The sequence below is a fragment of the Camelus ferus genome, chromosome 22, assembly GCF_009834535.1.
Source record: "Camelus ferus isolate YT-003-E chromosome 22, BCGSAC_Cfer_1.0, whole genome shotgun sequence".
Lineage (NCBI taxonomy): Eukaryota > Metazoa > Chordata > Mammalia > Artiodactyla > Camelidae > Camelus > Camelus ferus.
The window spans coordinates 15,646,906-15,671,596 of NC_045717.1; the positions used below are offsets into that span (position 1 = coordinate 15,646,906).

The 24,691-nt window shown below is 44.3% G+C and overlaps 1 protein-coding gene across 11 annotated transcripts in view; it reads left to right on the forward strand.

Annotated features, from left to right (window-relative positions):
* SUGP2 (SURP and G-patch domain containing 2) overlaps nucleotides 1-24,691 on the forward strand; it is a 33,199-nt gene that overhangs the window by 170 nt on the left and 8,338 nt on the right. For 9 of the 11 annotated variants that reach the window (XR_004314273.1, XR_004314272.1, XR_004314274.1 and 6 more), the window contains exons 1-7: nucleotides 193-238; nucleotides 1,675-1,806; nucleotides 4,627-6,234; nucleotides 9,107-9,227; nucleotides 17,533-18,020; nucleotides 19,078-19,189; nucleotides 24,015-24,532. Coding sequence is in view for 6 of the 11 variants with exons in the window: in XM_032465194.1 (XP_032321085.1) it covers nucleotides 208-238; nucleotides 1,675-1,806; nucleotides 4,627-6,234; nucleotides 9,107-9,227; nucleotides 17,533-18,020; nucleotides 19,078-19,189; nucleotides 24,015-24,532 (3,010 nt within the window). In the remaining 5 variants the exon portion in view is untranslated. Of the gene's footprint in view, nucleotides 1-168; nucleotides 297-1,674; nucleotides 1,807-4,626; nucleotides 6,235-9,106; nucleotides 9,228-17,532; nucleotides 18,021-19,077; nucleotides 19,190-24,014; nucleotides 24,533-24,691 lie in introns of those variants that run through there. The other 2 variants (XM_032465199.1, XM_032465200.1) reach the window with 2 other exon arrangements.

Genomic DNA, 24,691 nt, shown 5'->3' on the forward strand with positions numbered 1-24,691 from the left:
GCGTCTTAGCCTCCTTTTCTGGGCCGCTTCCCGTTGCCGCCGCCCCCGGCAGAGAAGTTTTTTGCCTCGGGAGTGTCCGCCCGCAAGACGGGGCAGTGCGCCTGCGCAAGTAGGGCTTGGCGGCGGTTGTCTGCGCCTGTGTATCAGAGCTCGGCGGCGGCCTGCGCCTGCGCGGCGCGGCGCTGCGGAGACCGTTGACTCATTTGCATGTCCCCGCCTCGCGCGGTGGCGGCGGCGGGTGAGGAACCTGAGGAGGCGGCGGCGGCGGGGGCGGCTCCGCGCGCGGTGGGCTCGGGGTGAGGCCCGGGCCCGGGCGTCGTCGACGGGTGGGCCCCGGAGTGGGGGGCTTGGGCTTGATCCCAGGAATCCCAGGTCCCCGCTATGGCGCAGCGGGCTCGGCCCTTGAGCTGCGCTGTGGCCGCGTCCCGCCGGGTCGGCTTGGGGGGCGGTCTTAGGCCTCCCGGGCCCGACGTCCCCTTTTCTTCGTTCTCGGAGACCAAGAGGAGGCGGGCCGCGCCCAGAGGGGTTCATTCGTTCATTCGTTCATTCATTCATTCCACCTGAGCCCGGAGCAGCCCCTCTGGTGGGGCGATAACGGCGGCCGGGCGCTGTATCTGGCTTTTTGCCATTTTTTAAACTGGCTCCATCCCCACAGCAACCCCCACCATTAGCTGCCCATTCTGTAGATGGGGAAGCGGAGGCACAGAAAGATTAGGTCGCTTGAATTGATCCCAGGCCACCTGGCTGGGAGACCCTGACCTTCGACAGCAGAGAACAAGGGGCGCCCCACGAAAAGGACGGAAGGATAGGAAAAGAGGGTGATGGTTGTAAGAAATAGCTATATGGCTGGGATAGGTTTGGGTTTTGAAGCTGGGATTTCAAGATGAAAGGGATATCTTGGTGGTTAAGGACACCGCCACTGGCTTTCTCAATGTTGCTTTTCAGTCTCTTTCTTCTCAGCCCTCAGGGCTTTGTCCCCACTACCAGTGCCCTATTTGCCAGGTTACAGTCTGGGCTGGATGACCTTGGGTGGGTCACTTAGCCTGAATCTCCCTTTTCCAGTTTTGTATCATTTCATTCATAATAGGACCCACTTCTTTACTGGGTTGTTTCCAAGAAGTGAATGGGATCGTGGGAGTCCCTCCCCTGCAGCAAGACCTGACACAGAGTAAGCTGGTCACTGGTCAGGGATTTTTCCACCCACTCACTGAGAGGCCTCTCTCAGAGGGAAGTCAGCTCTCAGAGCCTCTTCTGTGAAACGGGAAAATAGCAATGGGAAAGATCACATCTTTCCTAACCACCATTTGCAGGGGTTGTGCTCCTACTCCCCTACACTGTTGTGTTCAGTTACGTGTATTGCTTCATGCAGTCCTCCAGCAACCCCAGGAGACAAAACTGCTTTTATAGAGCTACTTTTAAGAGGCTGAGGAAATAGGCTCCGAGAAGCAGAATAAATTGTCCAGGTTCAACATGCTTGCCTTGCTCCTCAGCCAACACACACCTTTGAGGTTCATGAGGGCAGAGCTCCCCTCGAATTAATTCTGCCTCCCTCTGAAGTACCGTGCCAGATTATGGATTACTGCCTTGTTACTTTGAGGATTAGGTGAAACAGAGCAGGCTCTGTGAGCATTAGTTGTCACTCTTAGTGTCTTTTTTTCCCCCTTCTCACTACAGGTCAGAGAAACATGGCAGCAAGGAGAATCACACAGGAGACTTTTGATGCTGTATTGCAAGAAAAGGCTAACCGATATCATATGGACCCCAGTGGTGAGGCTGTAGGTGAAGCTCTTCAGTTTAAAGCTCAAGGTAAATTTTTTGGGGGTAGAGGGATTGAGGCATGTGTTTAGGGTCAGGGCAGGAGGATTTCAATGCTGTAAGCAAATTGCAACTCCTCTGATCCTACCTTCTTATTTGTTAAGGGGAGATAAAATTTTCTCTTGGTCCACCTGTCAAATCATTATATAGAAGGAGGTATTGTCATTATCCAGAGCTGCTTTTCCCTAGGCACCCTCCCCCACCTAAAGAAGGGTTCTTAAATCTCCTGGCTCACCATCACTACCCAGGTTTGAGCTCTTACTAGTTCTTACCTGAATTATTGCAGAATCTCCTCCTGAAAGGTCTTTCAGCTTCTGGCTTCATTCTCCTTGAATCTGCCCTCCCCACAGATCTGCTTGGACTCTTGGGGCTCCCCATTTTGGGCTTAGAGCCTCAGACAAGTACAGGAGCAGCCAGGTAACTGGTGTATACAAGACAGGAGAGCGTGGGGTGCAGAGGGGCTGTGGAGCTGCTGAGTGTAGGCTCTGCCTGAAAACATTTCCTTTGCAAAGTTTTGAAACATCATACCAGCAGAATCAAAAATGGTGCCTGCAAAGATTGCAGGACAGTGTGAAGGTCCCTCACCATGGCACACGAGGCTCCTAGCCCTCATCCCCTGCCTTGGGCCTCATGTTTCTGTGATATAGTGTGCCTAACTGTGTTTTGAATCCCTCATCCCAGCTCTGTGTGGTTAATTCCCTCAGGCACTAAGACCCAGCTCACAGGTGCCTCCCCCTAGGAGACCTTAGTAAGCCTTGGCATTGATTTTACACTGTGTACTTGCTCCTCTGCCTTGGGCTGGCCTCATCCAGGCTTTGGGCCTGTGCTGCTTGCTGTTGTGCTAGTATAGCTGTGGAGGAGGCTTCCTCCTTATTGGTTGAATGAGTCTAAGTGCTTTGGACCTGGAGAAACTGAAGCTCAGAGACTGTCTCCAGATTCTGAGTTTTCAAAAATTATATAATGGTACACAAAAACATTCCTATTTCAAAAGACTAGAAAAATTAAGTAGTTAAGAGTAGGATATAAAAAGCCTTTTTGCTTTTACTCTTCAGAAGTAACCGTGTCAGTGGTATTTTGTGCATCCTTCAATTCTTTTAGCCCTATGTATATAATCCTAAACACTTACATGTTTTCATACATATACATCCAAATATCTGTGTATATGTATATACATATGTATATGTATGTGTACACGTTTGTGTATATACATATATATTTTAAAATTTTGATTTATCTTTTCCTAGAGACTCATATACCAATACATACCTTAGTTACTTCAAGAAAGATTGAGGGAAGGGGAGGCTATGAACCCAATAGGATGCTAGATGGTTTTGGAAACATCTCTACCTTTTAAAAACCCTAATGCCCAAGTCACACCTCATCCTAGTTAATTAAATCAGAATGCCTGGTTGAGAGGGGTGGTCCACAGGGACTTCAGTGTGCAGCAGAGTTAGGTGCTGCCTTCTTACCACTTTGCCTCTCCTTCCTTCTGTTCCATTCTGGCCACATTTGTCCCCTCCTCTTCTTACCTCAGGGCTTTGTCCTCACATTCCCTTTACCTGGAAGGCTTTCCCCATAACTGCACTTTCTAGCCTCTCACACCAGGCCTCTGCTGCTTAGGTACATTGTTGTCAGAGCTGCCCACCTGACCAGCCTGTCTGAAAGTGGCTTTACTTCTTCATGTTCCCGCCTGCTTGATATTTCTTATAGGTGCTTTCTTGCACCTGAAGAATTTTTTGTTTATTGTTTGGCTTACTCAACTAACAGGTCTAGGAAGGTTGGGACTTTGTTGTCTCCTTTCCCTGCTGTAACTTCAGTGCCCATACACTGTAGGTGCTTAGTAAGTACTTGTTGGACAAAAAGACTTAGATTTATACAAAGCCCTGGCTTCCTGTGGCCTCTCGGCCCATCACTACTTCTTAGCATCTCTCTCTCTCGCTCACTTTTCTTTTCATTTGACTTTGATGAGGTAGTAGATTCTGATTCAAAAGCCAGAGAATAAGAAAGGCACTCTGTGCAAAGTCTCCCTGAGACCCACTGTTGCCATATGCCCATAGTTCACTTCTGTTCCTAGCTTCGTACAGTTTATGCATGAATGAGAAAATGCAAATATAGTTTCCTATTTTCCTCATTTCCACACAGAAGAGGACAAAAGCACACACTGTTCAGTTTCCATTATGGCCTCTGCTGTTGTGGCTTGTTTAGCTTCTGCCTTCCCTCTTATCTGCCTCAGTCTCTGTTCTTTCAGAGTGTTGGACCTTTCTGAGGGAGCCTGTCAGCCAACTTTGGGTCAGGTGCTCGGCCATGGCCTAGCCAGCTGTAGTGGGTGCAGTGTCAGATGTGGCTCTTGCCTCAGTGGCACTGTGGGCTGAGAGTTCCTCCTAGGAAGTGGGGAAGGCAGGCAGCCTCTAGAAAACCTGTCTGCTGATAGAAATAGAAATACACAAGTGGTCTGGTCACGATAAAGTCCAGGTTTTTGGGGGGACCACACGTCCTTCCCTGAGTCCAAAAGAGGGCTCGTGAAACAGAGCCAGGGCAGGAGATCTGAGTGAGTGAGGGGCACTGCTGCCCAGCCTCCATGGACTTGTCAGGGCAAATGCAGGCCCAGTGCTTGTAGGTCTTCTGTTTTTATAAGTAGTAAATCTAGATTTTTAAGTGAAACCACACACATTTTAAATGTTGGCATCAAATATGCATTTCTAAAATGCACTCTGGCTGATAAAGTACTCCTGGCTGTTGGACTGTGGACCATCTGTTTGCAACTTCTGGTCTAAAGTACCTTTGTATTTCTTTTTGGATTGTTTATTTCAGAGCTTCTAAGGACAGTCCCAAGAGCCAGAGCAGATATGTATGATGACATTCACAGTGACAGCAGATACACTCTGGGGGGATCTGTAGCTCATCCTCGAGACACTGGGAGAGAAGGCCTGAGAGGTGATGTATTTCCAGGACCTTCCTTCAGATCAAGCAACTCTTCAGTAAGTGACGACAGCTATTTTCGCAAAGAATGTGGCCGGGAGCTGGAATTTTCCCACCCTGATTCCCGAGACCAGGTCTTTGGCCACCGGAAATTGGGACATTTCCGTTCTCAGGACTGGAAGTTTGCACTCCGTGGCTCTTGGGAACAAGACTTTGGCCACGCAGTTTCTCAAGAATCCTCTTGGTCACAGGAGTATAGTTTTGGCCCTTCTGCATTACTGGGGGACTTTGGTTCCTCCAGGCTGATTGAGAAAGAGTGTTTGGAGAAAGAGAGTCGGGATTATGACGTGGACCGTCCAGGGGAGGCAGACTCTGTGCTCAGGGCCGGTGGCCAAGTCCAGGGCAGAGGCCGAGGTCTAAACATTGTTGACCAGGAAGGTGCCCTCCTAGGAAAGGGGGAGACCCAAGGGCTGCTCACGCCTAAAGCGGGAGTCGGGAAACTTGTCACACTGAGAAATGTGAGCACCAAAAAGGTACCCACTCTAAGTCGTATCACTCCCAAAACTCAGGGCACTAACCAAATCCAGAAAACCACCCCAAGTCCTGATGTGACCCTGGGGACAAACCCAGCAACAGGAGATATCCAATTCCCCACTCAGAAAATCCCTTTGGGGCTTAATCTGAAGGATATTCGGCTCCCCAGAAGAAAGATGAGCTTCGACCTCATAGATAAGTCTGATGTTTTTTCGAGATTTGGGATAGAAATAATCAAATGGGCAGGATTCCACACCATAAAAGATGATGTTAAATTTTCCCAGCTTTTCCAGACTCTCTTTGAACTTGAAACCGAAACCTGTGCTAAAATGCTTGCCTCATTCAAATGTTCTTTAAAACCAGAGCACAGAGATTTTTGCTTTTTTACTATCAAATTTTTAAAGCACTCTGCTTTGAAAACACCCAGAGTTGATAATGAGTTTTTAAACATGCTTTTAGACAAAGGTGCTGTGAAGACCAAAAATTGCTTTTTTGAAATCATAAAGCCCTTTGATAAATACATAATGAGGCTTCAAGACCGGCTTCTGAAGAGTGTCACACCACTGCTCATGGCCTGCAATGCCTACGAGCTGAGTGTCAAGATGAAGACCCTCAGTAACCCTCTGGACTTGGCTGTTGCCCTGGAGACCACCAATTCTCTCTGCCGGAAGTCTTTAGCCCTTTTGGGACAGACATTCTCCTTGGCCTCTTCTTTCCGGCAAGAGAAAATCTTAGAAGCTGTCGGCCTCCAAGATGTAGCTCCCTCTCCTGCCTCATTTCCAAACTTCGAGGACTCTACTCTGTTTGGAAGAGAGTACATTGATCACCTGAAGGCCTGGCTGGTCAGCAGTGGGTGTCCACTCCAGGTTAAGAAAGCCGAAACCGAGCCAACTCGAGATGAGGAGAAAACGGTTCCTCCTGCCAAACCCGAAATTCAGGCCAAGGCTCTGGGTGGTCTGAGTGATGGTAAGGAAAGTAACAGAAGTTTCTATTTGTTGTGATTGTTTTTCATGTTTTATAATGTCTCTCATTCGCTTTGAGATTTGTACATTGAAGTTCTTTAGCCAGCTGAAACAAATCAGAATTTTAGTAGAAAACTCACAGTGACCAGTATACCCATCTGCCATTCATTCTATAAGCATGTATTAGGAATCTTCTGTCTGCCACAGAAGTCCATAGGCTTTCTGGGTCACAGACTGTGGCTGGGAATCTGATGAAAAGCTATGGTCCTTGCCAGAGAAGATGCACATGTGTTTGTGCACAATTTTGCTTGCACTTTCTGGGGTGTTTGTACCATCGTGCAGCCAAGGTTAAGAAGCTTATTCTAATAGCACCCTTTCCCTCCCTTCCCCCCACCCCCGCCAAGGTTTTACTGAAAGGAGAGTAAATGCTGGACACTGTCCCTAATGATTCCCTAGGCTTGTGAGGGAAGGAAATCACAAAACCCAGTCTAGCCCGGCCTGGGGAGTCAAGGAGGCCATGTTTGAGCTGTTTTGAGGGACAGGCAGAAATCAGCTAGATTGATCCAGGTTGTGGAGGCACATTTTCATTCACTCACTTTTCTAGACTGGCTGGAGATTGAGAGATACTTAGGTATACCTGGTAACCTGCAGTTAACCAGTTGGCTTACTGGGAAGGGGAAAGGCCAAGAAGAAGGTAATAGAAATAGAAACAACTGGCTGTTTGGTGTCCCTTTTCTCTCCCTCTTAGGTCCCTGGATGTTCTCACAGCCCAGACATCCTAGAGGTTAAGTGTATACATAGTGGCCATGTGGCCAGTGAGGAAGTGCCTTTTCCCCCGATAGAGTTTTCAGCTTCCACTGCCCCAGCCAAGTGGGGGAGTCTCATTTTTCCTTGAATCTCTTCAATCCTCTCCACCCTAGTGGAGCCCTGACTGTAGCAGGCACTGAGTAGGTCCTGCCATGGATAGGCAGCCACACCTACTCCCAGACAGGGAGCTTTCCAGAAGGGGGCTCAGGGCTGAAGCAGGACCGTCTTCCCCACACCCCCAAAGTAGTGTGGTGGAAAGTCAGTATAACAATGATACTGAAGAACTTTGTAGGAAGGACAGAAAAGTCCCCCATAACCTGAAGTTTCCCACCACCATCCCCTGGTTGTGCTGCTATGCAGGCCTGCCTGTAGCTGCAGTCTTGTCATACTTTTCTGTATTTCTACAGCATTTGCTGCGTCATGATTTGACTTAATGTAAATTTACCTCGCCTCTCCCTTGATGTTGGCTTCATGCTGCTTTTTACTAGAGGCTTCTGAGGCTGAGCAGAGCTGGGTTCTCATGTAATTGGTGTCTGCAAGCCTTGACTCTTTGGTCAGCAGGTAGATGGCACCAGTGTCCATCTTTTATGGGGCACTGCCCTACCACTACTTACATTTCTGTTAGAGATGCTTCTTTGGTTGAATTTATTATTACTATTATTTTCACTAAAATTAAAAAAAAAATCCTCTTTTAAAGGAGGTGTTCTCAGAATAATTGCTGCGTCAAAGCTAGGACCTACTTTCTGACTATGGTCATCTCTAGAGATGGTTGCAGTGATCCACAAAATTTCATTGTCTTTGAAAGCTTCTGACTTTGAACCTCTTATTCTTTTGTAGAATCATGTAAAAATAGCAGTTCTATAAAATGAGATCCAGTAACAAAAAAAGGAAAGCAGTTTCAGAGGGGAGATAACATTACAGTTGAAGGACTGACTCATCCTGTGTTAAGAACTCATACTGATGTTTAAAATACCATTCCACAGAACAAACTGGGAAACCTCTCCAGTTCAAGGGTGATTTTTATTGAATGAATGAATAAATAGACCATCTGTGCTAGTAAAACTAGCAAATATCAGAAAACCTAAACAATCTTAGTATTTGAGAATATAATGCACTTCTGTGTTGGCTGGTGGCATTGTAAATTACAAGTCATATTGGAGGAAATACACACTTTAAAAAATGTTTTCATACGTTCAGCAGGTATTTTCTGTCAACGCTTACCTTGGGACCATTGACTTTTTTAATTGGGAAGGTTTTTTTTTTTTGTAAATTTATGTGTGTTTTCTGATTACAAAACACATGTGTGTTTATTTTTTATAGATAAAGCACACAAAAAAAATGAAATCCCTGATAAATCTACCACCCATAGATAATCTCTGTTAACTTTCTAGTATATTTCCTTCTAATCTTTTTTCTATGTGTCTATATTTATGTATCTTTTCTTTCTTCTTTCGTATTGGAAATCGCAACCTAGTATACTTTTTACATATTTTATACCTAGATACCTTTTTTTAATTAAAGTATAGTTGACTTAAAATGCTGTGTTAGTTTCTGGAACACAGCACAGTGATTCAGCTACATATATGTACATTCTCCTTTATATTCTTTTTCACTAGAGGTCACCACAGGTATTGAATATATTTCCCTGTGCTACATAGTAGGACCTTGCTATTTATCTATTTTACCTAGATACATTTTATCTTTCTATTTTCCCCTTAATATTGTGAACATTCAAGTTGAACTATATGCAAAAGGTGGTACGGAGTTGCTACACATCATTTCCTTCTATAGACTAGACTGTGTATATATTGCTCTGTTCAGTCATTGTAACTTTGTGACTGTTTCTCTCCTAGTGATTATGCTGTTACAGCTTTTGAGAGGATAGTTTGCATATTGGTTTCTGGAATAACAGGCCCCTTTCCTCCTTTGAATGCTTGTCTCTTGGGAACGAGGATTTCAGCTGCTGGTGCCTGCTTAGGTTCTGTCCTAAGCCCCTGATTCTGTCCTGGTTTTCCCAGGCCCTGTGTGGTTAAGTGCGTTTCTCAGAAAAGCTCTTCTGTATGTTCCAGCGGTCCCCCAGCGAGCAGATCACAAGGTGGTGGACACCATTGACCAGCTGGTCACACGAATCGTCGGAGGCAGCCTGTCTCCCAAAGAGAGAGCTCTTCTTAAGGAGGACCCTGCTTACTGGTATTTATTTATTTATTTGTTTTTTTGTTTGTTTATTATTTTTTTGAGAATAAATTTGCATGTTTATGTAGGTTGTATAAACAGTAACACCCCCAAGTGTATCAATTTCTTCTGATGTGTAACTTAGACTCCTGGTTTGGTACAGCCCTTCAGACATCCATTGAAAAGACAGTTTTTCCTTGTACGTTAAATACTGGGGCTCTCCATATAGTTTTATACCTCCATTCCTCACTGATTGATACAGTTTTTCAGTTGACACTGTTCCTTTTTCCCAAGGACTCCTGAGCACTTCTGATAGTTGATGTTGCTCTTCTCAATCCCTCCCATAAAGTGCACAGCAATGTTTTGTGTTGCTGTGATGATGTCCAGAGCCGAGGGTGAGAATGCTTACTTTGAGTGGTGGTGTCAGTCAGTGGGGAGTGCATGAGGATGGGTCAGATTCACATGGGTTCAACCTCCAGCCCTGCTGCTGACCTGCCCTGTGGCTTCTTGTGTGGGTGTGGAGCTCCTTGTCCCTGCTGTGCTGGTTTGAGGATGACATGAGAGGTGCACGCAAAGAGCAAGTGTAAGATGAGGAATATGTCACAGCAGTTGTGATTTCTTGCTACTGTTGGCTAAACTGTCTTTTCCTTTTGCCTTATTGTCTCTTCACCTGAACAGAACAACTTTTTAAAATTAAAGTTTTCACCATAAATATAGTACTTGCTTATTAGAGAAAGTAAAGAAGAACAGAAAGTTGGGGGAAGCCACCCATGTGCCTAGTAACGTCCATTGACATTTTTGGGTGTCTGTTTCTAGTCATTCTGCTCATTAGGGGACTGTTTGGTTTTTAACATAGTTGTGTTACATGTGTAACATAGCTGTGATACAATATACCCTGCTTCTTTTAGATAATAGGAAAATGCTCATATTCTTTATTCTTTGTAAACATTTCAGGTGGCTGCATTTACTGATCCATAGAATAGGTGATCAGTTTATTTAGCCATTCCTCTCTTGTTGGTCTTTGGGAATGTTTTTGATTGTACACTATTTAAAATTTTTTTTCTTAGAAAAGCTTAATGTGTCACACTTTCATGTGTGTTTAGGATTATCTCTAGATTATATTGATGGAAGTGGAAAAGTTTTATGCTTTGTTAACTTAAAAAAAAAGATCAAAGGGGCATATGCCATTTGTAAAAATAGAGAATAGTAAAAAGGCAAAGATGGAGTTACTCAGAGCTCTCCCATTTTTTTCCCTATAGTGTGTGCTCAGTTGTTGTGTCCTATTTTAAACTTAACATAATTGTCCTTATTATTGCCTAGTGTGTACTATTCCTTCATACACAGTACCCTACACTTAAACCACTGCTGATTGGTGGATTTTTACATTCTAATAACATGATGAACAAAGTTTTGCTTTTATTTCTGTCAGTTTATTACAGTAATATCTGGGAATGAAATTGTTGGTTTAAAAGCAAAGCTCGTTTTAGAGGCATTTGATCTGTCTGTTTCTCAGCTGCAGCTTTATTGACATTTGAGGCTGGATAATTCTCTGTGGTGGGAACTGTCGTGGGCATCCTTGGCTTCCACCCACTGGATGCCAGTAGAACCCTCCATCCCAGCTGTGACAGTCAAAAATACCTCAGACATTGCCCAGTGTCCCCTGGGGGACTGAGTTGCTCCTGGTGGAGACCACTGGTCTTTATCATCAGGTTCCTTTCCATGCGTTATTTGTCCCAGTTGACACTCTCACTGCCGCTCCATACATGTTCCGTGCCCTCACAGAAGTGTTTTGACTTAAAAATAGTTTCATAGTGTGATGTTTGACCTTATGTTCTTTTGTTAATTAAAGAGATTATGTGTTTACTCATAGAACTTGTAGTTGTAGTTCCTCTTTTTGAGTGGTCTGTTAGGTCTGATGTAGTCAACATTGTATCCATACCAAACTATTCTTGCTGTTGTAATTACTAAAGGTGCTTGAAAGGTATAAATTTCTGTGTAATGGTACCAGGGCTTTGGTCCTAACCAGCATGATTTACCAGAAGAGTTGGAACTTGTTATGGTTTTATTTTTGCAGAATTCTGGAATTCATCTAGATTATGTTCATGTATTGAATAAGATAAGCATGTAACTTAGAAGTTTTTTTTTTTTAAAAAAAACACCAATAACCTAATTGCTCCAGTATCATTTATTGAATACTTTTTTTTGTCTTTGTATATGTATTTTTTTATTGAAGTATAGGCAGTTTACAATGTTGTGTCAGTTTATGGTGTACAGCATAATGCTTCAGTCATACATGAACATATGTGTATTCATTTTTATTGAATACTTTTATTTAGCAAACACTTGTTTTCTGTGCATGTAGTACCATTTTAAGCAGTTTACTGATTGAAGCTGTCTGAACCCTCATAAACAACCTTTTGGGGTAGATATGTTGTCATCCTTATTTTACAGACAAAACTTGCTCAAAAGAGGTCTCTTGCCTCAAGGATGCACAGCTAGTAAAGGACAGAGCTGAGATTCACATTCAGGCTCTGTGGGCTTAACCAGTGCTCATGCTGAAGAAAGGAAGCTAGATAGCCTCAGACTGACAGATGAAAGCAGAAACCAAATCCTCTGGGTATGATGTCATCTAGACTTGGAAGACTCAGGGGCAATTTCCAGGTGATTGCTGAGATGATTGGGCTAAAGGGGAAGCAGATCCAGAGAGGACTGGGGGCATGACCACTGCACACTAGCCAGCAGGCTTATGATCACTGACAGCCTGGGATGGCAAACAGAACCATAGCCAGAGTCAGGTGTGTGTGTGTGGTGGTGGTGGTGGTGGTGGTAGGAGGGGTGTACAAATCAGAATAAGCATTGAGCTAAAAACCAAGTATTTGAGGAAAATCAGCATTATGAAGGAGTATCATCAAACTCAATAGAGCTGACACCTAAGAAGACAGAGTTACTATAAGAAAAAGAAGATTGTCTAAAAATGCATATATGTAACTAATAGTTTTAAATGGAAAATAATATATTGTATCCATGAAACAGGAACTGCTTGTTATGGAAAAGAACCAATTAAGGATCTTGGAAATGAAAAATCTCATTTTTAAATACATTTTATTTGTTAATATTTTATTTATTTATTGTTTTATTTAATTATTTTTTTTGGTGGGGGGTGGTAATTAAGCTTATTTATTTTTTTAGAGGAGGTACTGGGGATTGAACCCAGGACCTCATGTATGCTAAGCATGCACTATACCACTTGAGTTACACCCTCCCTGCCAAAAAAAAATCTCATTGTTGAATTAAAAATCTCAGTTGTTAGCTAGTAGAATAGACCTGGTTGAAGAATAAATTAGGGGGCTAAACTTTGAGCATTGATCACTTGTGAACTCCTTCAGGAGAAATTACCCCGAGACCATAAGGAGAAAGAATGTGATGCAAAAAAAAACCAATGTTAAGAAACTAGTAAACTTAGGTTTTTGGTGTGTATGTTTGAACTCTTAAGTCAAAGTAGTACTTGTTTGTGATCCCCCCCCCCCCCGCCAAATCAATTAAACTAATCACAAACGGCAAATATTTATACCATAATCCATTCCCATGCCAATTCCACTCCTTGGAGGCGGTCACTGTTAATTCCTTAAGCTGCTTTTAATAGTTACCTCTGTATCTCTAGAAATGATAAGCCTGTTACCTTTTCTTGATCTATCAGGTTTTTTTTTTAAATGTATAGTCTGAGTTTTTTTTTGATTGAAGTATAGTTGATTTACAATGTTGTGTTAATTTCTCATGTAGTGATTCAGTTATACAAATATATACATGTGTATATTCTTTTTCATTATGGGTTATTTTAAGATACTGAATTTAGTTCTCTGTTATACATTAAGACCTTGTTGTTTATCTGTTTTATATATAGTAGTTTGTATCTGCCAGTCCCAGACTGCTAGTTTATACCACCTACCCCTCTTCCCTCCTTGGTAACCCTATGTTTATTTTCTATGTCTGTGAGTTTCTTTCTGTTTCGTAAATAAGTTCATTTGCATCATTTTTTAAGATTCCACGTGTAAATGATAACATATGATATTTGTCTTTCTCTGGCTTACTTCACTTAGTATGATAATCTCTAGGTCCATCCATGTTGCTCCAGATGGCAGTTTCATTCTTTTTTATGGCTGATTAATATTCCATTACACTTGTGTGCACATGTGTGTATAAACACACAGTCATCTGTCAGTAGACGTTTAGGTTGCTGATCTACCAGTTTTATGCACTAGTGTTGACACCCTATGAAGATAGATGGGGATTTAGCTTACTTTCCTCCCCAGTGTTTGAGGAATTCTATCATCGATCAGGAGATTCCCAACTCGAAAATAGGGTTTGTTTTTTTTTTTAATAATAGTTTCTTTTTATTAGTTAGGACAGACCTTAGGAAGCAGATGTAAGAAGGGTTTCTATTATTTCCACCCTCCGAGGTCCAGCAGGAATTTGTGACTCCCTCTCCCCACGAGGAGGGGCGAACTTAGGTTTGTTCACAGCCTCACAGCCAAGCCTTGTGAGCAGAACTGACTGCTGCCTCTTGCCAAAGAGGCCTGCCTCTCTGGTGCACTAGCATGTCCGTAGTACAGACAGATACCACACAAACTTTGCTTCCTCATCTGGAGCACCAAGAAGTAGACATCCTCCGCTTTCTGTGAGAGACATTGTGGAGCAACAAGCCTCTAGAATGGTCCCAACAGTGCAAGAGTAGAGCTGAAGGAACATGTTATGCTTTGTTTTCTCGCATCTTCTAGATTGTCCCTGGGATTGGAATGACCCTTACCTTTCCTGGACTATGCACTCCAGGGACAGCCCACTAGGTCCACGTGTTTATAGACTCAGAAAGAAATAGGTGGCCAAGAATCTTGTTTAGCCTCAGCAAGGTTGTCCAAGGGCCCCAAAGGGAACACAAAAATCTAAATAATTGATGCTAGGGGAGAAAAACCCTAAAATCCCACATTATCTAAATATTAAATATGCAAGGGGAAGAAGGGAAGTGGATGCTAGGGCTCTTGGCTTGTTTAGAATAAGGATACAGCTAGTGAGTAACTCTGGACAGTAACAGAAAATAAGAGCTTAAATGTTTATTCCCATTAAAGGCATAGAAATGGGATTTAGAACTTCCATACTAGTATAAAAGGGTGAGGAAAGCAAAAGGTACTCAGTCTAATGAAAAGTCAAAAAAGAAAAAAAAATGAAGAGAAAAGAGCAGCAGATAGGAAACAAGAGTTTGAATTTATTCAGCCTTACTAGGAATACACAAGTTTCTGCAGGTTGATGCTGCCTTTATTAGCCAGAGACTCAAGTTTGAAAGCAGCAGCTGTTGGAGAGGGTGTGGGGAAAGGGAACCCTCTTACACTGTTGGTGGGAATGTAGTTTGGTGGAGCCACTATGGAAAACAGTATGGGCATTCCTTAAAAAATTAAAAATAGATGTATCCTATGATCCAGCAGTACCACTCCTGGGCCTATATCCAGAGGAAACTCTAATTCAAAAAGATACGTGCACCCCACTGTTCATAGCATCACCATGTACAAAAGCCAAAGCATGGAAACAACTTAAAAGTCTATTGACAGATAAAGAAGTTATGGTATGTTTATACAATGGACTCCTACTCAGCCCTTAAAAAGAATAAAATAATGCCATTTACAACAACATGAATGGACCTAGAGATTATTACACTAAGTGAAGTAAGCCAGAAAGAGAAACAGAAATACCATGTGGTATCACTTATATGTGGACTCTAAAAAAAGGACATAAATGAACTTTTTACAAAACAGAGACAGACTCACAGACATAGAAAACAAACTTATGGTTACTGGGGGAAAAGGGGATGGGGGGGATAAATTGAGAGTTTGGGATTTGCAGATACTAACTACTATATACAAAACAGATAACAAGGTTCTACTGTACAGCATAGGGAACTATATTCAATGCCTTGTAATAGCTATAATGAAAAAAATACAAAAAGGAATATATGTATGTATCTGTAACTGAATCACTATGCAGTACACCAGAAATAAACACAACATTGTAGATCAATCAATCAATAAGAGCAGCAGCTCTTGGTTCCTCATCAGAGTCACTTAAAACATAGGGAGTGAAACACAAAGATGGAACACATATACCAAGCAAATGCTACTGAAGAGAAAGGAGATATGGAAATGTTACTTCAGACAAAACAGAAGGACATTCAAAGGGGCAAAAAGAGGTTACTGACAAGGGAAAGTCATCATGAGCTTCAATGGTTGGGAATCTCACTGCTGGAACCACACGTGGCTATGAGCTATGTAAACATTTGGAAGTATAAGAGGAACTGGAAATCCTTACTGTGGTAGGAGACTTGAATATACTTCCCTGAGATGGGTAGATGTCATCCAAATAAAGGTGTGGAAAATTTAGAATACAGAGAATGGTCATAAATGAATAGAGATGATGTACTAATAATTGTTGAACAGGCAGTATTCAAAGCATTTTCCTTAAAATGAAAGGTATATAACTCAAGCCTCATAAGTAGGTTATTATTATTACCTGTCCCTTACAGGTGAAGAAACTGAGGCATAGAAAAATTCATAAATCTCACAGCTAATAAGTGGCTACACTGGGATTTGAACCTGGCAGACTAGCTTGGGAGTATTCTGTGCTCTTGATGTGCTCCATTAGAACTGGGGGAGATGGATTTGTGACTCATGTTCTCAGACTGCACTTGGCATCAGAACCATCCAGGGGAAAGGGACTTACATTGTGGGATCCAGGTCACCTGGGCACTGACTGTGCTTTCTGCCCTGGATGAGGAGTGGCCTTGCTGGGGCTGCGTTTGACTTGAGAACCATGTGTTGATCAGCTTTCCCTTATGTGGGAACACTTGCTTGTTAGGGTTCAATCTTGCAGGATGCTGCTGTTGGCCAACAGAGTGTCCAGGGCAGTGGAGGAGCCAGCACACAGCCTGTTTCCTCACATCCACCCAGACCTTAATTGTGCAGAGAGCATCAACAGGAGCTTCATATGGAGCTGCTCACCAGGGACATGCTGCATCACATGGTGCTGCCAGCATCCTGCTGTGCACTGCCACCTCGCTTCCAGTCAGCTTCTGTTATTGGTAATTGGGAACCTCATCTAATGTGATCTCAACATCAGGCAGTCTGAAAGCCACATGAAGTATTGCTGTATTCACCAAACAATACTCATTCTTTAACACAGACTGAAAACGAACATTCACAAAAGACTTGTTATGAATGAGGACATGGAGAAAGTTACATACAGCACATCCCAGGAAAGGAATTACGTGGGCCACTTTATGCAATGCATAAAAGTTGCAACCAGCAACAGCCAAAATAAAACAGGCTTGTAAATAACTTTTGAATGAAAGAGAATTAGAATTGAAGTTAAAAGCTCTTCAGAAGGAAGTAGCAAGGAGAGCACTGCATATGGAATGCAGCCGCAACAACAGCTGGGGGAAAAGTGCGACCTTGGGTGTGTTTATCAGAAATAGACCGAAGATAAGCATTCAACTCATGAAGCTAGAAAGAAATGGTGAAAAAAGGCCAGAGACTAGAAGCGAAGAGTTAATAGAGATGAAAGAAGGTGCTAATGAAATGGTCAGCAAAGTAAATAAAGTGAAAGTCCCTCTCCATGCTCCTTTCTAACCCATTCCTCAGAGCTAATTCTTAAGTTTGTTTTGTGTTCTTTCAGCGTATGTGAAAAAGGCAAATATATGTGTATGTACACAGTGCAGTTTCACATGGTCTGTATTGATGTTGATATTCTTCTATAGCTTGCTCTCCATGCTGTGGATCTCTCTCTGTGTCAGTACTTGTAACTCAAACTCCTTTTTTCTATACTGTTCTCATTATGACTCTGGCACATGATTTCACAGCAGTGCCACACTGGCCTCGATTCAGTTAAAAGATCACTGAGTGTCCACCATCTGAAGGGCATCACCTCCCAGAAACAGTGTCCAAGAACAATGCTTGCCACTCCCTAGTAGGACAGTGCTTCCATGGTTCCAGGGTGACTGGTTCGTGAGGCCACCAGGAGCTGCAAACTCCTTCATGGCTGCTGATGACAGGAATTGAGGAGGAATCGACCAGTGCTCCATCATATCTCCTGGTTCCCCCATAGTCACTCTGAGCAGGATGGATGGCCAGGGCCCAGCTCTGGGTACTTGTTGGAGCCAGGCAGGGACTCTCCAAAAGCAGGGAGGTAACCAAGTACAAAAGGTTTACGGAAATATGTTTACAGCAACAATTTGGTCGTGCTGGTGTATTCACAAATGTCCTGCTGTGCGTGTTTTGTTATATAGGTTTTTGTCTGATGACAATAGTCTGGAGTATAAATATTACAAGCTGAAGCTGGCAGAAATGCAGCGAATGAGCCAGACCTTGCCAGGATCAGATCAGAAGCCGATGGCGGCCGAGTGTGCAGTCCGGGCCATGCTGTATGCCCGGGCAGTTCGGAGCCTCAAGAAGAGACTCCTCCCGGGTCGGCGGCGGGGGCTGCTTCGAGCTCAAGGACTCCGGGGCTGGAAGGTGAGGAGAGCAACCACCGGGACCCAGACCCTCCTCTCCTCAGGCACCAGGTTGAAACACCATGGCCGGCAGGCTCCAGGCTTCTTGCAGGGAAAGCTGCCTCAGCCAGATGGAAATGATGCTGCCAAGGATTATCCACCAGATCCTGCCAGACCCTCTCCTCGGGACCCCAGCCCAGAAGCCTCAGATCCATGCCCGAAGCCAGTAGGCGTGGATGTCTCTGAAGCCCCTCAGACTTCCTCTCCCTGCCCGTCTACTGACAGTGAGTTCTCACTCCTTTCCCCTTCTCTGAGCCCCAGCCCCAACACTGATCAACGTCCAGGGGTCTCTGCTGAGGTGGATGGCTTCAGTGGGCTGGGCTGCACTGGGCTGGGCAGCAGGCAGTAGTGAAAGGAACCTGGCCAGGGTGGTGCTCACAGAGGCACTCTCCTTGCTTTCTTGAGGGGCCAGCCCTAGAATCCCACTGCATGTTTCCTCCTGTCCTGAGTGTGGAGCTGACATGAGGTGCTGCCCAGTGATTCTGTTCAAGGTCATCCTGTTGGCCAGCAGGGTGTGCCATCTGCCCATGCTTGGGCCTTTGAGCTCCTTGATCCATTTCTCTCTATTCTTGCCCATGTATGTTCTGTAAGGCTGCCCTTGTTCTCATTCTGCTTCTTCTTCCCTGCCAGGGTCCCTCTATTTCCCTTCTCAGGGTTATCTGACCCACAGTTTCTTATGTTTCTCCCAGCCGTTAACGTCTCCTTCCACAACAGGCCTGCCCCCTGGCCTGTGCTTTCCATTCAGCACTAAGTGGGAATGTAGAGGGAAAAAATCTACCCAACAGCTTCATTCTCTAGCTGTTGCTATGTAACGAGCCACTCCAAACTGTGGCTTCAAAGAGGAGACATCCGGTGTTGCTCCGAGTCAGCTGGGCTGGGCCTGCAAATGCATTTGCAGGCAGAGAGTAGTTGCCTGGGACTGCCAGCTGAGGTGATGGGGATGACTGGGCTACATGCCTGTCCCCCTTTAGCAGCCAGATTGTGTTTGTTCACCTGACAGTCAGGATTCAGCATCCTGGAGAGGCAGTGGGGTGCTTGAGGCCTCTGAAGCCTGGTCTCCACATTTCTGTCCCATTCTCAGCCAGCAAGAGTCCCCGGGCCAGCCCCAGTTCAAGGAGAGAAAAGAGAGTTCACCTCTTCTGGACAGAGCTGCACAGTCACGTGGCAAAGGGCAAGGCTGCAATGAGGGGCCGTCTTTGTAGTCGGTCTCCACAGCCCCATAATGTTCACATGGGAATTGACAGCTCAGAACTGATACATGACAATTGCTTTGTTTTGTAGTTGATGTGAAAACAATGGAGACTGCGGAGAAACTTGCTAAATTTGTTGCTCAGGTGGGACCAGAGATTGAACAATTCAGCATAGAAAACAGCACCGATAACCCTGACCTGTGGTACGTACCCATCATGCCCCTTTGACTTGAGTGTGTTCACCCCATGTGTGTCCTGAAAGCCCACAGGACAGCCTGGCAGATGCACTCCTGCCCCACAGATCAGCCCAGGATAAATCATGACTTCACTTCCACTGAGCTCAGGGCTGTTAGGGAGAAGCATCTGTTTGGGTTATTGGGAGATTGGCCCTCATCTGGGGCATCAGGAAAGCCTCCCTGGAGGGGAGTTGGAGCTAGATCCAAAGACTCAATGGATGTTTGCCAGGGCAAGGGGGAGAGAACACCTCAGCAGAGGGACTAGTATGTTCCCTAGAACCTGTGTGGAGGCAAAGAGGAGGGTGTGTCCTTGCCTGTGAGTCTGAGGAGGAGGGTGGACACTGTCCCTGGTCTTGCTGGCAGCTCTGGGCAGGATGAGAATGTTCTGCTCATGTACTATGATGGATGGGTCCTGGTCTGGGTGTGAGCAACAAGCATCTCCACGTGTGGAGGCCTGGCACCCTTGTGCCAAGAGGGGGCACCATTGTCCTTTCCATTCCTCAGATAGGGTGGCCATTCAACGCTACGCAGCCCAAAGGTGACAGAACCAGGGCTGGAGCCCACTCTGCCTGTGGGGTGCAGGTTCTCCTTCAGGGGAAGGCCCCCTAGGGCCATGTGTTCCTGGTACTGAGCCATAACCCTGCTGGGCTCCCCTTGAAGTGAGTGGGGTTCCCGTGCTCTGTGGATTGTATCCTATAGCTGGCTAGGGAATCTAGACCCTTGCCCTGCTCCAACATGCTAGACACTTGTGCCTTAGTTTAATTAAGAATACAGGTAAAAATTTTACGTTTCCTGGAGCATTTCTGGGGCCCAGCGGTAACTAAGCGTGCAGTTCTAGCTTGTTTGGGACCTTGAGTGAGTCATGCACTGGGGTTGCCTCCTTCCTGTGGGACTCAGACCAGCTACATGGAGCACTGATGGCCTTGCTGGACTTCAGCCTGCTTCTGCCTTTTACAGACCTGGGGGCTGCTGGGCCTTACAGACCTCAAAGTTGGGCTGCCCACGTATGAGGGACCTTACACTGGCAGGACCAGGCAAAGGGGACAGCTCAGTGAAGGGCAACCAGGAGCATTTCATCAGTTCTCTTTTTTTCCCCAGTGAAAACTACAGTTTGGAAGAGAACTCTGCATTATCCTGGGCACTTGGCACTGCCAGGGATTGGGGTTATTCCTTACCCTCTGACAGCCTTTTCTGAGCAGTGTTCCTCAGATAGCACTTTCTCCTCCTTTCCCGCATGGAGACCCCAGGAAACTACAGTAGCATCAGATAAGGTGATTTACTCTGTCCCCCAGTGCTTGTAGAATAGTTTGAAGAAGACTTCACCGAACAGCACACCTGTTTAGTAAAGGCCAAATGATTTTGTGTTTTCTTTTCCTTTAGAAAATTTTTATCTCTAAGGTGCTCCTTAGCTGCTTGAGTTAATTCATTTTGTGTTTGTGGTTGTCATCAATTTGATACACACTCAGGTTCCTTTGTTTCTGCTGAAATTCAGTTTGGGTGCTTTTTTTCCCACATCCTTTTAAACAGTTTTTAAAATAAGTACAGCATTTATGTGGCTCTAAAGTAAAAATTAGAAGAGGTAAGTTCAGAGAAGTCTCATGCCCTCTACCCATCAATGGGATACCATTTTCATTCATTTTTGTGTGTGTGTGTGTGTATGTATGTTCCCTCATAGTTCTTACACCAGTAAGTAGTCGTCTATGTGTAATAGACTCTTCTGCACCTTGATTTTTTCCCTTTACAGCATATCTAGAAGTTCCCCTCTGCCTGTCCCACCTATACCCTCATCTCTGTTCCATTGTGTCATCCTCCACATGCAGCCACACCTGCTCCCAGTGTGCTAGAGAGGCATGCCTTAGTTTAAGATAGATTTTTTTTTTTAAAAAGTTTTTCTGTATAGCGCAGGGAACTATGTTCAATTTCTTGTAATAACCTTTAATGAAAAAGAATACGAAAACAAATATATGTGTGTATATGTATGACTGGGACATTGTGCTGTATACCAGAAATTGACACATTGTAACTGACTGTACTTCAATTAAAAATAAATAAATAAATTTAAACCTCCATCCCAAGGGAAAAAAAAAAAGAATACAGTTTAAAACTTGACATTTCCTGGAGCGTTTCTGGGACCCAGTAGTGACTCAGCACGCTCTTGTAGCTTGTTTAGCCTCGTGCACAGTTGCTTTGTGTTTGTGGCCATTGGGTATCTTCCAGAAGGGGGATTAATGCAAACTAAGTTTTGATAGGTAGTGCAGGTTTTCCTCCCTGGGTCCACTCTCCCAGCAGTATCATGAGTGCCTGTCCGCACTCCCCCCACCTTTTGATGTGCCTTTGAACCAGTGGGATTATGAGACATTCCTCATTTTCTCAATGAAGTTTTAGTTTGCATTTTTCTTAAGTAAAATTTTGAACCCCTTTTCATAAACTTAAGTGTCATTTTTATATCTTTATGTAAACTGTTCATATCATTTGCTCTTTGTTATTTTGAAAAAAGTTTCATCCTCTTAGAAAAAAGTTTTGTTGAGGTATAATTGACATGCCATAAACTTCACATATTTGTCTAATTAGTTTTAATGCGTATTTACACCTGTGCAACCATCACCACCATCAAGATGATGAACACATTCATGACCCAAAAGTTCCCTTATCCCCTTTGTCATCCCTTCCTGCAGGCAGCTGCTGATCCGTGCTCTCTTACTGTAAATAGTTGGCATTTTCTATAATTATATGTAAATGCAGTTTGTTCTCTCCTTTTGTCTAACTTCTTACTCCACATAATTACTTGGATTCAGCCATGTTGTGTGTATCCATAGTTCACTCTTGAATGCTGTGTATCACATTGTGTGGCTGGACCAGTTATTTACTCCTTCAGCTGTTGATGGCATTGAGTTGTTCCTGGTCTGGGATGATTACAAATAAAGCTGCTGTGAGCAGTTATTTACAAGGTCTGCTTTTATTTCTCTCCAGTGAAATACTGAGTCAGGGAAAGGCTGGCTGCCAAACTGCCTTTCTAAGTGGTGGCACAGTTCTACATGTCTAGCAGCCTGGATGAGAGTTCTGGTTCTTCCTCATCCTCACCAGCACTTGATAGTGTCAGTCTTTTTCACATTAGCCCTCCCAGTGTGGAGGAGGGGGTTTCACACTGTGGTTCTCATTTGTGTTTCCCTGAAGATAACTGTGTTGAGCATCTTTGCATGTGCTCATTTATTTCTTTAGTGAAATGTCTTTTTGGATCTTTGGGCTATTTTTTAATTGGGTTGTTTGTTTACTTATTAATGAATTTTGAGAGCTTGTTATATATTCTTAATACAAGTCCTTTATCAGATATGTGATTTGTAGATATTTTCTCCCAGTCTGCGACTTGTTTTCTCATTCTAGCAGTCTTTTGGAGGGCAGAAGTTCTTAATCTTTGCCCTTTTCTCGATTGGGCTTTTTGGATTTATTCTTAGTTTCTACGAGTGTTTACCTGTAATGTAATTGCATTTATTTCCTTCTTAATTGGATATTTAACTTTCATTTTGCTTATGGTATGTTCTGCAATGCAGAAATGTTTTATGTAGTCAAATTTATCAATTTTTTTCTTTTATTGCACCTGGATACTAAGTTACAGTTAGGAAGAATCTCCCAACACTCAGATTATAAAGACATTTATACTTTTTCTCCCACTACTTGTATGGCTTGGTTTTTGCATTTAGATTTCCAATCTTTGTGTGGTTATTTAGGAGCAAAAAGTACAGCATAGATCCAACTTAAATATTTTTCTAAAAAAGCTGCCCAGTTGTCCCAACACTATTCATTTAAAAGATTCTTTTTCACAGTGGCTTGAGAGGCCACCTTCATCAAATACTGTGTTTCTGGCCTTTCTCTTGGTCTGTCTGTCCACGGACCAGTACCATGCTGTTTTTTTCACTTTGTTTTGTTTCGGTTTTCTGCTATTTTGACTATAGAGGCTTCATACACCTTGTAATATCCATTGGAGCTGGACCCCTTGTTGATCTTGTCCAGGGTTTTCCCAGATATTCTTGCATATTTATGTTTCTGTATGAACTTAAGAATCACACCGTGTTTCTATATGAATTAAGAATCATGTTTAGATCCAGAAAAAAAATGATGCTTTTACTGGGATACTTTTATACTTTAATATGTTAATTAGGGGAAATTGACATCATTACGAAGCTGAGTTGTCCTATCTAAGGACAAAGGCTGTCTTTCCTTTGGCCCAAGTATATTTTGTGTGTTTTCAGTTTCTCACACCAGCCGCAGCTCCAGTGGCTCAGGCCGTTGGACTCTGCAGTGCAAAGAGGCCATATTACCATGACATTCACGCAGCTTTGCTGCAGGACGTGAGGCAGGAGGTGCTGCAAGTGGCAGACCTTTTTCCATCTCATAGCTGGAGTGTGGGAGGAACAGTGAGCAAACGCAGGCCCAGAGTGGCCGGTGATGTAATTAGAAAGATGAGGTAAGGCCCAAGTCGGATCTTCTGGCTGTAGTGTTAGAGCTCATACTAGCATGTTCCCTGGTCGTCCCTGCATACCTTGTTCCTCCACCTCCCTCCCCTGAAAAGCAGTTAGGCCTCTTACGTTCTGGCTCCTTTGTTAAATTACTAATACTCCTCAAACTATCTCATTGCACAGCTGACCATCAACTGTAGCTGGCAGAAAGAGGTCATGTTATTTGCTTCTTTGTCCCACCTCCAGCTTTGTTGAGTCCATTTGGAAGTTTCAGCGAATGGGAGTGTTCAGAGAACCGTCTGATTAACCATAACCAGTGTATTTCATCTTTATCCCAGGTTTCTACATGACCAAAATAGTTCAGCTTTCAAATTCTATCGAAAGAAAGTATTTGAACTGTGCCCATCGATTTGCTTTACATCATCTCCACTGACCCTCCAAGCCAACGAGAGCGCTGATTCTCAGGAGAGCCCCCTAGAACCCATGGAAGGGGAAGGAGAGTTTGAGGATGAACCCCCTCAGCATGAGGCCGAGCTGGAGAGCCCAGTGATGCCTGAGGAGGACGAGGACGAGGAGGACGAAGAGGAGGAGGATGAGGAGGGGGGTGAGGAGGTCCCCACTCCTGGAGAGGCCTCCAGGCCGGTGGGCGGGTCTACCAAGTCCGAGTGCTCTGAGGGCAGCCCCCCTGCTGATGGCCTCCTGAGTGAAGTGGCCGAGGATGGCCCTGCTGGTGCGCCCGCCCTGTCACATGCTTCCTCAGGGGCCTGCTTTCCCCGGAAGAGGGTCAGCAGCAAGTCGTTGAAGGTCGGCATGATTCCGGCTCCCAAGAGACTATGTCTCATCCAGGAGCCAAAAGGTGAGTACACAGCCATCAGCACAGCGCCCTCAGAAGGGTCTTCTGTTTAACACCTGAGGAGGAGTCATGGTGCTTGATTGTGGGCCATGGAAAATCGTGGAGACGTTGCCTGACTGCTTTGAAGAATTTACTGGCCTTCAGCCCAGGTTCAGCTGTGAG